At 45.5% G+C, this 11,824-nt stretch overlaps 1 protein-coding gene across 2 annotated transcripts in view; it reads right to left on the bottom strand.

Annotated features, from left to right (window-relative positions):
* Positions 1 to 3,074: 3,074 nt before the first annotated feature.
* Ccdc25 (coiled-coil domain containing 25) overlaps positions 3,075 to 11,824 on the bottom strand; it is a 33,067-nt gene continuing 24,317 nt past the window's right edge. For both annotated transcript variants that reach the window (XM_006988774.4, XM_076545232.1), the window contains 2 exons: positions 8,541 to 8,586; positions 3,075 to 4,521 (listed from right to left, as the gene is read on the bottom strand). In XM_006988774.4, coding sequence (XP_006988836.1) covers positions 4,492 to 4,521; positions 8,541 to 8,586 — 76 coding nt within the window. In that variant the 3' untranslated portion in view covers positions 3,075 to 4,491. The remainder of the gene's footprint in view (positions 4,522 to 8,540; positions 8,587 to 11,824) is intronic.

The following is an 11,824-nucleotide window of genomic DNA, read 5'->3' as shown; positions in this document are numbered from 1 at the left end:
CAGGTGAAGAGTTACTGACAGTTGGTGGTTGCTAGGAGAGGGCGAGTCACTTTTCTTTCTGAGCGTGGTCCCTTGTAGCTTAACCATGTTCCTGCAGATGGACCCACTCATACCCATGCATATATGGGCAACACTAGTTGGACTCAGTGAGCTATTAAAAAAAGGGACATGAAGTTGGGAAGTGGACATGGGAGGGGATCTGGGAGGAATCAGAAAGAGAAGCAGAGGGTGGATATGACTGAAATAAAATTGTATGTTTGTATGAAATCCTCAAAGAATACATTAAAGTGTATATTTGTCTGTTTGTTCTTCAAGACAGGGTTTCTCTGTGTAGCTCTGGCTGTCCTGGAACTCACTCTGTAGACCAGACTGGCCTCGAACTCAGAGATCCGCCTGCCTCTGCCTCCCAAGTGCTGGGGTTAAAGGTGTGCACCACCACAGCACAGCAAAAGTGTGTATTTACAAGAGAATTCAAATACTCTTGTTTTTGAATGGCTGAGAGAAAATTACCTACCTCTCTCTCTCTCTAAACACTAAGTAACATTACAATGTGTGCTGTGATGAAACTTAGAACCAACAGAACACCAACCTAGAGCCCTCCGGTCACCGGGGAAACCACTGCAGGAAGCCTTCACATTTGTGGCTTCATTCTACCTACTGTGGTCTGTCCCCTCCAGGCTCACATGCAGGAAGCGTGGTCCATGAAGTATGGAGCTGCATGACTGTGAAGCAACTCCACCATCATGGACTGATGGGTCTCACAGGAATCGGTTCCCACATGGGTGGGTTGTCATAGAGCCTGCCCTCTCCTCCCCAACCCCCACCCGCCCCGTTCCTGGTCCTTCCTGAATGCAGCCATTTCCCTTTCCTTTTCTCTGTGATGTGTCAGTCAAGAGGGCTCTCACGAGGATGCTACAACCATGGCGTCTGGACAAGCCAGCCACCAGAATCGCAAACCAAGTAAATCGTTTGCACATAAATCGCCCAGCTTCGAGTTACATTATAGCAGCATAGAACAGATTAACATTACCAGCCCAAAACATCAGGCAGACCAGCAAGAATTTGGGGTAGACAGGGAGCCAAACTACATGCTAGTGCTTGAATATCATGGTTTTCTAGATTCCGGTTCTGGGTGATAGTCTTTGATTTGCTCTCTCCCCCTGCTCAGGTCCAGAAGCGACTAAAAGGTATCGCTTGTCACATGCTGTACAAGAGTCCCCTCCTGACTCTCCTAAAGGCACTAGGCATGTCCCACGACAGAGGCTGAGCCCGGGAGGGCAAACACGGAGAAAACTGCCAGCAGACACGGCTCTACCCAAATGATAAGGCTGTGCTGTGTTTTACAGACCACCCCTCCAAAACAGTGGCCACGGCTGACTGTCTCACAACTAAAATAACAGGACGCACATGGGACCTTGCCCATGCTGGGCTCCCGTGTGCCTTGCAGGGAAGAGCGCCCACGAAGCACAGCTTTAGAAAACTGGCGGGGGCAAAACCTGGAGGGAGGTGGGTGGAGACTGACATTTGGTCTGGAATTGGAGCTTCTAACTTTATACATTTGATTGTAGCTTGTTATTTTATGTTCTACTTTAAAACTGAAAGGTCACCCATTCACTCTAATATGGCCATTTTCAAGTTGGGGGTGTTATCCACATGCTGAGCTTCAAAGAACAAGCTGACTTCAGTGTCATGACCAGGGAGACAAGCTGGAAGGTTGCTCTAATTCTCCAATTTGTCACCCTGCTCAGTTTTCCCCATAAACAGTCGCAGCTCAGAAAAACAAGAGCACACACACACACACAGGGTGGCACAGCTTCCTGTTAAGCTGGAGGCTGGAGTAGAGTCTTGTTTTCTGTGTAGCTCAACAGTATTTTTTCCTAGGAGTGGGGAAACAGGATCACTGACTAGGAACAACTAAAAGGCTCTCTAGTATTTACGCTTCCAGAAAGAGTTTAAACAAGAGAACATAAAAAGATCCTGGATGGGTTCAGCTAAAGCCTGCACCTGCTCTGCTGATGTCAGAGCTTTGCCGATGTGGTCAACTTCCCCAGATCTGTTCCAACATAAGCACCGTGTCAAAAGCTGCCTTGCCTAGGCATCCTGGCCTCACAGCAAAAGGTAAGAAATGAGAGAGCTATAACCATCCAAATGTGGCGACAGACGTTTGTGAAGTTAATAAGTGATAAGGTGGGCCTCCTCTGCAGAGAGAGAGCGCCAGGAAACTGGAAAGAGATGGAAGGGTATGCGCAAAAAAACGCGCGCGCGCGCACACACACACACACACACACACACACACACACACACACACACACACACGCCACACAGATCTGATCAAAGGCACAGCTCATAAGCATACAAAAGCCTGGAACTCCTCTATCAAACACTTAGGACACATGCCAGCACCAAGAAAGACGGCCTGGATGATGGCAGTCTGATTCGTGAACTATGTCTTTACAAGAATAGTTCTCTGCTTTTCCCTGAGACCAAGTGAACTGGAAAAACATAAAATAGGGTAAAGAGGCAGCGGACAATTGGCACAGAAGAGCTAAAGGGGTGAAGGCCAGGCATTCAACCCGGAGAACTCAGGAGAGGCCCAGATATGTAAGCGTAGTTTTGACCGACTTAGAATCCAGACCCCAGCCACCGGACATTGAAGACATCTTCTTCCAAAGCTCCCCCTATGTGTGTTCAAGGCTCTGCAGATAGAGGGGACACAGGAGATGGTGGCAGCAAAGCCTCCCATGACGTGTCCACAGCCAAGAACTAACGGAGCCGAGGCATTAAAGGCATGTCTGTGGGGACTTGGCAGGAGGGCTGCAGGACTGGGCAGCCCCGCCACCCGCTCACACTTGTTCTGCTCAGATCTGAGAAGAGGGGTCACCCTTGCAGGCCCCACAGCAGAGCCTGAGCGGGGTGGGGCTGTGGTCCAGTGCCTACCTCAAATGCCTGAGACCCTGAGTTCACAGAAGGAACCTATGATAACTGAATTTTTTTTTACAGCAATTAGCCTCAAACTGGCTTGGAGGCGGGGCTGCTCTTTTTAAAAACAAAAACAAAAGCAAGTTCTAAGAATTCATATATCAATGTCTTTTCTGATAAAAATGATACTTTATTATAATTTTTTTAAAATCACAGAACTCCAGTCTAAATATCACACACACATACATACATACACACACCCTCTGGTGCTGGCTTCCATACCCTCTCAAATTTGGCTAATGAGTAATGTATGCCTCAGGGAATTTTCCAGTTCAACTCATACTCAACTTGAAGTACCAGGCATCATGGGTCTTCTGGGTTTGCCCATACTTCAGCGATGACAGCTGGTACATTTGCTGAAGAACAACATTTCTGCTGGCTCAGCACCCTAGAGCTGCGGGCACTGTGTGGTGGTACGCTAAAATGTGGATCTGCATGCCACTTCCCGGCAGGCTTTGCCCTCTCTTCTCTCTCGTTGTTTTGCTGTGTCTCTACAGGGGTTCCCTTAAACACTGCAATAAAAATGTGTCCCCTGGACTGCAGGTGGCTCAGACCAGTACCAGTGCTCTCTCTGTGTGAAGTCACCGAGCCTATAACTCTGGGGTTACAATTCAAAATAAATATTACTTCAAAGTAAGGAAACAGATGACTTGCTGACTAAGAAAATGCTTGATTCTTTTGAAAACTCACAATCCACTGTGGACATTTGTTTCATGATATAGTCGAGACAAAAATGAGGCAATGTCACTCCCACTACTGGCAGAGCGCCCCTGCCTGTCTCCTTCCGCACAGAGAAGTGACTTCAGAGTCTAGTTGTCACATCTGTGGCTTAGGTCACTTGCAGTTCAGGTAACAAGTTCCTAAACTTGGTTAAGATCAACTGTGTAACCACGATGCTAAGACGAGGGCCCTCACCTTGAGGATGAGAACATGACCCTTGGAATAAGGTAAGAGCTGGGCTAGCTATCCTGAAACCAATAAGAGAGAACTTCTCAATATTGAAATCCAAGTCTTAAGCACTACCACTGTCTTCAAAACTCACAGACCCTTCTTCCAATCAGGGAATCGTCATCAGGGGCCCTGGCCCAAGTAACCCACCGGCAGTCTTATTAGAAGCAGAGATATTTCAGAAATAGGAAATGCATTTTGTGATGATGTCTGTTTCTAGGACAGACCACAGCCACAGAAACACTTTCAGAGTTGGACTGCTTGAATGTCTATCTCAGGAACAAAGGCAGCCAGCCTTCATGAGGTACTGACGTATGTTCTGCCAAAAATATTTTTCTTTTCCTAGAGTTATAAGTTGTCTTCAAGTTCAACTATATTACACATCTGTTCTTTTCATCAGCAAAAAGAATGACTTTAAAAAAAAAAAGCTCCAAAATGAGTGATGTCTATGTAGAATGAAGGTAGAATTTTGGTTGGTTGGTTTCTGTAATTCAGAACATAGATGAAATCAAAAGATCTGTAAAGGTCTGCACATTCATGTCTTCCCAGGGTCCTTTGCTCAGCTCACATGAACTCATCCGAATCGTTACCATCCTGTAGTGGACAAAAAAGTCAAAGTATGAACACCTTGAGAAAACAGTCAGTCTGTACTTAACATTTATTACCGTGCTAACCCACGAGCCCTCTTCTTCCTCCTCATCTCAGGGTTTAGGAAGCTAGCAGGAACATGACCAAATTCACCATGGCTCCGTGTCATTAGCTCTTAGAACAAGCAGGAACATGACCAAATTCACCATGGCTCCGTGTCATTAGCTCTTAGAACGAGCAGGAACATGACCAAATTCACCATGGCTCCGTGTCATTAGCTCTTAGAACGAGCAGGGAGATGACCAAATTCACCACGGCTCCGTGTCATTAGCTCTTAGAACGAGCAGGGAGATGACCAAATTCACCACGGCTCCGTGTCATTAGCTCTTAGAACGAGCAGGGAGATGACCAAATTCACCACGGCTCCGTGTCATTAGCTCTTAGAACGAGCAGGGCGAGTAGCCACAGCCTCCAAGATGCCAGTTACTGCAACTTCCAAGTTCCAACAGAAAGCTCACCCAACTCAGAGGGTGTGAGGAGAGCGGCTACAAGCAAACGCAACTTTGCAGAAGGTAGCAAACAGACTTTATGAAGTGAGTAACTGAGGTGAGGGCTCTAGAACCTGTGTTCCTGGAGCGACTGAACTCTCTGAACACAGCTCGTGTCATGCCGGATACCTTACCTTAAAGCACACACAATTTTAGAAAAGGACCAATCCTCAACAAGCACACTAACGAACAATATCTTGATTCCTTGTGCCAACAACACTGCCATATGCAAAAATTTGTGCGCTAAGCCCCAGTATTTTGAACCTCATAGATTTCTGATTTCAAATGATAGGTGACTACTTTTCCTCCTTTTTAGTCGGTAAAGTCCTTGAGTCAAACCAAGGCGAGTAATCAAGCTAGTCAGTTTGGTTCTTACAAACAACAGCGCCCGGGTAAAGGGCCAGTCTTGCTGTATGGCTGGTAAGTCCCACAGGCCACACACAGGTGCCGCCCCAGCTGCCTTTCGTCGGCATGCACTGGCAGGGGTCTTCTCTGGCACAATGGCTGGCTGGTGTCAGCACTGGCCACTGCACTGGCTTCACCTTCTATCTTGTACTGCTTAACACCAATACTGCCAAGAGACAGAGGTACAACTTAGGCTCTTTTTCTTTAAAGGACCCTTGTTGGAAATGGTAGGAAAATATTAGGTGAGGGTAGAAAATGGTGGTTTTTTATAAAGGTTGTTTTTCTCTGGTTTTAGTCAACATTTCTGTGCTGCTCCTCTTCCCCTTCTTAAAAAAATATTTTAGAGGGTGTGTGCATACACCACACATACGCAGAAACCCTTAGGAAGTCAGAAGAGGGCATTGGACCCCTGCAACTGGAGTTTGAAGAGGTTGTGAGCTGTCGTGTGGGTGCCAGGGAGAGACCCAGGTCCTCTAGAAGCAGCTAACTCTCTTAACTGCTGAGCCTTGTGCTTCTCTTTAATTAGCACAGGAATCAGAGCCACAAGAAACTTGGCTCAACTCTTTGTGTTTTGTTCTGGTACCAGGACTGACTGCCTCAGAGTCCTAAACTTCAGGAGCAGCATCTGAGACATCAGAAGGAGTCAGCGTTCATCTGCAAATACCAGCTTCTCTGCCCAGCTAGTGAGGACAAAGAACTGAGTAAGAGCACCTGGCAAGTACCAAGGAAAGGCAAAGTCCTGCAGGGGTCCAGAACAGAGTCGGAGGGAAGGGGGACTGGTGAGCATTAGTCTCTAGTTGAACACTGTAGTCTTGGGGGCAGATTAGTGACAGTATCTGTGCATACACATGCACCACTGGTCCTCTGCATCTGCGGGAGTCTATGTCTGCAGATCCAACCAAATGCAGACAGAAAGCACTTAGGAATCCCACAGACACAGGCCCAGGCCCTTGTCTTGCCATTATTTCCTAAGCAACACATTGTGACAACTCTTTACATCTACATTGTATTTGGTATAAATAACAATAGACAGAATAAAACACATGGGGAGATAAAATATAAGTTATATATAATATTTTTTCCATTTCATAAGGGTTTTGAACATCTACAGAGTTCAGAGTTTAGTATTCCTAGGGCCTTAGAAGCAATGCCTCAAAGATATCAAGAGATGATGATGATGATGATGATGATGTGTGTGTGTGTGTTTCCAACTCCAGAACAACATATAAGCTTTTAAGATCTACCATGACAGGAACAATATGTACAAAGCTGAAACACAGGCCATATTTCTGGTAGAAAACTTCTAAATACAAAATATGAATAAGTACTAGTCATCAGAGCAGAGGCAGGAGCATTAGTTTTAACTGAATAGGACTTGGAATCTATCACAGGTTTCTGCTAATGTTAAACTGTTCTGAGTTTTCAGAAAGCTGAGAATAATGTGCAGAGGGCTAAACAAACTCAGGACTCAGTAAGGACCAATGACGAGGACCTATGCCATGACAGAGTCTAGCATGGTCTTCACGGCACACCCTTGTTTACAGGTTTCCACAACCTCATGAGGTAATGTCTCTGTACTGAGCAATATCCCCCCAGAAAGGCTAAAATGTAGGCTCACCCTAGTGACAGTTTAAATCTCTTGACTTCAAACTCAGACCTGTTGGACTACACAGTGCTACTCTGGAATTTTTCAGAAATAATTTATAAAGATACATCTTAACTCATAAAGGAGACTCAAAAATTTAGTCCTTCACAGAGGTTGGAGTAAAGATGCATTTCTACACATTGATGGACAGGTATTGGATATAAACAAAGTCTAAAATCCTACTGATTGCAATTCATGCACTTAACTTGGAGCTTGAATAGATAACCTTAAGTGGGAAACTGAGACACTTAACAGAATTTCCTGTAGTAATGGCAGGTTCTTCATCTGTGCTGAAATAGTAGCCACTGGGCCACACAAGGCCAGCATGACTAAAGAAGACAACTGTTAACTTAATTTTCATTTAAACAGCATTTGCAATTCATCTCTAACATATCTGACAATATAGACCTAAAGCATGCATTTTAAAACCACATTATAAAAGGGTCTGAGCCAAATGTGACGGTGCACACTTCTAATCCCAGCACTTGGGAAGCAGAGGCAGGAAGGAGAGTCTGGACCAGGCCGGGTTAAGGAGGGTTTCATGGCAGCCTGAGCAGCCAAACCAAACCAAACAAAAACCTGAAACACGGCAACACTTATTCCTGGTCTTAAACAAGTATGAACAAAATTAGTGCTGGCATTTAAGCTGTAACAGATGATCTCTGCGTTTGGTACATGTATTTTTCATTGAAAGGGGCAATTCTGGTTCTGTTTAACTATACTGTGAAATCTACAGCCACACTAGTAGAGGAAATTAATAAATGCAAATATGTTCAAAAGCCTGGAAACAGAAGGAGGAAGGAACTGGACTGGACTACAGTGCTGTACCACAGTCTAGGTCTGGAAATGTCTCCAAAGGCCACGTACCGAAGGCTTGTTCTCCAGCCCATGGTACTTCTGGGGGAAGGGCTGCTTGGCGTGAAGTCAGGTAACTGAGGCATGCCCTTCAGAGGTACTGGACTCTCCCCTTCTCTTGCCCTCTTCGCTTCCCATCTGTCATAAGGTGAGCAACTTGACTGCCCATGTTTTCCCATCATGATGCACTGTTTCATGTAGGACCCAAAGCAGCAGGGCAATTGACCATAGCCCCAAACCTCCCAAATCCAGAGTCAAACTAAAGCTTCTTTCTTCGTCAGTTGATTACCTCAGGTATGGTGTTAGAGTAAGAGAGAGCTGACAGACACACCATGCAACACTAACTAGCTGGCCCGTCACAGCAGGGGAAGCGTCACTCTCCTGCTGTGAAGTGACCCCTACAAAAGCAAACACCAGACCACAGGGCAGGCAGGCAATGGCCGCCAGAACCTACCCTCAGTGTGCTAGATGCCCACCACGGCAAGCAATCTGCAATCAGTCAGTAACCCAATTACCAGACTCTCTGTGGAGTATTTCGAGGCACAACATTAGAGCAAGAAACGTGAACTTACTTGATTTGAGGACATATTCTCAACTTTCATTAGCGACGAGTAGCTCCTGGAAGGAAAGAAAATAGTCAAAGTGAGGTTATCACTCAATAAGCATTTCGTGCGTGGCCATCACCCTAAAACCTGCATCTTGCAGATGGTCACCACCACCCTAAAACCCGCATCCTGCAGATGGTCACCACCACCCTAAAACCTGCATCCTGCAGATGGCTACCACCCTAAAACCCGCATCCTGCAGATGGTCACCACCACCCTAAAACCCGCATCCCGCAGGTGGTCACCACCACCTTAAAACCCGCAAGCATCCTGCAGATGGTCACCAGCACCCTAAGACCCAGATCCCATAGACAGTCACCACATTGGCAGAAGATTCATGAAGCCAGCTGTTGAAACCACAGCTGGTTACCACCTACTCTGATGAAACACCACACAAATGTACCTGTCTGAAGGCCACATTTCCTCAGCCTCCCTCCTTCTAACTCAACTGCCTCAATGCCTTTTCAGATGCCTAAAAGGTATCTCCAGACTTTTGGTCCATGTCCAACACAAAATCTACTCACCTACAAAAACAAACGCATTTCTTTCTCGCATTGCTTAGAGTGGTATCACTGTCCATTCCACTTCAAGCCGGAAACCCAGGAGTCTTTCTTTAGTCATTCTTAGCTTTTCTCCTCACCATCCAAACGGATCCTGTCACATCACCCGTGAATTTGCCTCTCACTGGTAGACTCCTCTCTACCTCAAGTCACCACCACAGTCCAAGCTGCACCATCTGTGGTTTGGACAACTGCCGATCACTTCTTAACCTCTATCTACACTCCTCTGGTTCCCTCTATAACCAAACAGGCGATGAGATCTTACTGAAACACAAGCCACCAACTGGGCCAGACCTGCAAAAACAACACTCAGGAGGCTATGGCAAGAGACTGCCACAGTGTGAGGTCAGCCTAGGGTACACAGGGAATTCCTGGTCATGCTGAGCTTCAGAGTGAGGAGCTGTCTCAACAAAACTCACTCACTCACTCAAAAGCCTCATCATCTTTGCTTAAAACTTAAAAAAAAAAATTATTTCTTGTGTGTGCATATGATGTGTAAATGCAGCACACACATCAAGTCAGAGGACAGCTCTTCCTCCACCATGAATTTTGGGAATCAAACTCAGTTCGTCAAGTTTGGGGGACAAACTCTTATCCTCAAAGGCATTGCTCCAGCCTTGCTTGAAACTTTTATGGACATCATAGTGCTCAGGAGGAAGACAAATCAGGCAGAACGGGCCTTCATGGACTGGCTCCATGCCTCCTGGAACCTTCTTGATCCAATATTCCAAATACTTGGAACTTCGCTCCTGTTTCATCTTGCTGCCTCCCATATAAGGACCCTGAGCCTAGAGAATGGCTACCTAGCACACTCCGTAGTTCTGATGTCAGCTTCTAGAATTACTCTATGAGGGAAGCCAGTTTCATGTATTCATTCATGATACAATGACTGACTACACATGAACATTCTGTCTTGTACAAGGGGTCACAAGGCTCTGCAGGAGCTTACAATCAACAGAAGAATCCCGGCCCACAAAGCATCAGTCACAGTAGACAGCAGTAGGAGTTTGGGTGTGGTGGCACTTGTCTATGATCCCAGCCATATGGAGTCTAAGGCAGGGGGATCATGAATTTGAGACTAGCCTGGACAACTTGGTGAGACTGTGTCTCAAAATAATTTTTTAAAGGAATATAGTTCAGTGATAGAGTGCTCGCAAGCACAAAGCCCTGGGTTCAACCCCTAGTCGTCTTTTTTAAAAAAGGCAATGAACAATAAAAAGGAGGTAGAGCAGTCCCCTCTTAGAGACTGGTCACCCTCTGACCAAGGCTTTGTGCTGATGATGCCTTCTAAATGTCACTCCTGCCTACAAGCCCACTTTCCCACAAACACCCACGGCACCGAGGAACTATGCTGAATCTTCTCAAGTCACTAAACACACTTTCTCCTATTTACTTGCTCCTGTAAGATCCTGACTCTGGCCTTGCATCAGAGGCAATGGATTCAGAATTACAGGTGGGTCTCAGTTTCCTCTCTATCACTTACAGTTATCCAGTCACATGAGACTCTCCTCGCTGAAGAGCTCTGCCTGGAAACCAAGTTTATGTCTTTATGCTGGTGACACATTGGCCAGTGACTTCCCACTGCACTTCCGTCCTGAACTTCAGCCTTGGTTCTGTAACTTCAGAACTTACAGAGCCGCAAGTTCTAACTTGTATCCCCCAATTCCAAACACCCCAGCTCCTTTGTCATAACAGTCCAACTTCTGATATGCTACTTAACCAACTCCATTTTCCTGATCATTGCTTTTGTCTTTTGGTCCATATGGTAGACTATATGGTAGTCTATACGGTAGACTCGACTTCATGTTCATAAGTGTTTGATATAATTTAAAAAATCAAATAAAACACAAGATTAAAATAAAGCAGGTAAGAAGCACAGAGTTGATCTATTGGTTAGAAGATTCAAAGACAGAACTTAAAGAGATGCTAGCATGATAAGTGTATTAAAATAGATTATGGCGGTGGAGGGGTGTGAAATCCCAGGCTTCATTGGAGCCTAGCCTGGGCTGACTGTAAGGCCCCGTGTCTCAAAGTCTCAAAAACAAACCCACCAAATGTTGGAAGCATAAAGCCTGTTGCTGGAGATTTTACAAAGTGAAGTACTGAGTTTGTGGAACACGCCCTGAGAGGCCATCATCTCACTGACATAGTGGCCCTGCCCCATGCTCTGCCTTCTGAAGCTTGAGATGGACCGCCACTTGGAAGGCTTGTGGGTAACAGGGACCACACAACTGGAGCTCACAGGATGGTTACAAATGGGTGAAAATGGATGGGTTGGTTGACCTTCTGGAGGAGAGTTTACTCTGCAAGATGGAGAATTCCCCCTCAGTTCCATGAATAGTTTTAATGGAGATACTTTGAAGACAAACCTAGAAGATACTAAAATAGTTTTTGTTAATGGGGTCTTTGTTTAAATGCTTGTAACTTTTGAAACTAATAAATACTACCCCAACTTTAATAGTATATAGCTTAATTCAAAACCAAGAATGCATTTCAGGTAAATCCTAGCATCTCTCTATTACTCTACGTATTCTGAATGAGTATTGTGTAGAGCAGCAGAGTGTAGTAGTGTGTGGATCTATGTATTCTGAATGAGTATTGTGTAGAACAGCAGAGTGTAGTAGTGTGTGGATCTATGTATTCTGAATGAGTATTGTGTAGAGCAGCAGAGTGTAGTAGTGTGTGGATCTA

This window comes from Peromyscus maniculatus, chromosome 9 (assembly GCF_049852395.1).
Source record: "Peromyscus maniculatus bairdii isolate BWxNUB_F1_BW_parent chromosome 9, HU_Pman_BW_mat_3.1, whole genome shotgun sequence".
Lineage (NCBI taxonomy): Eukaryota > Metazoa > Chordata > Mammalia > Rodentia > Cricetidae > Peromyscus > Peromyscus maniculatus.
This window is presented reverse-complemented; position numbering and strand designations above follow the sequence as displayed.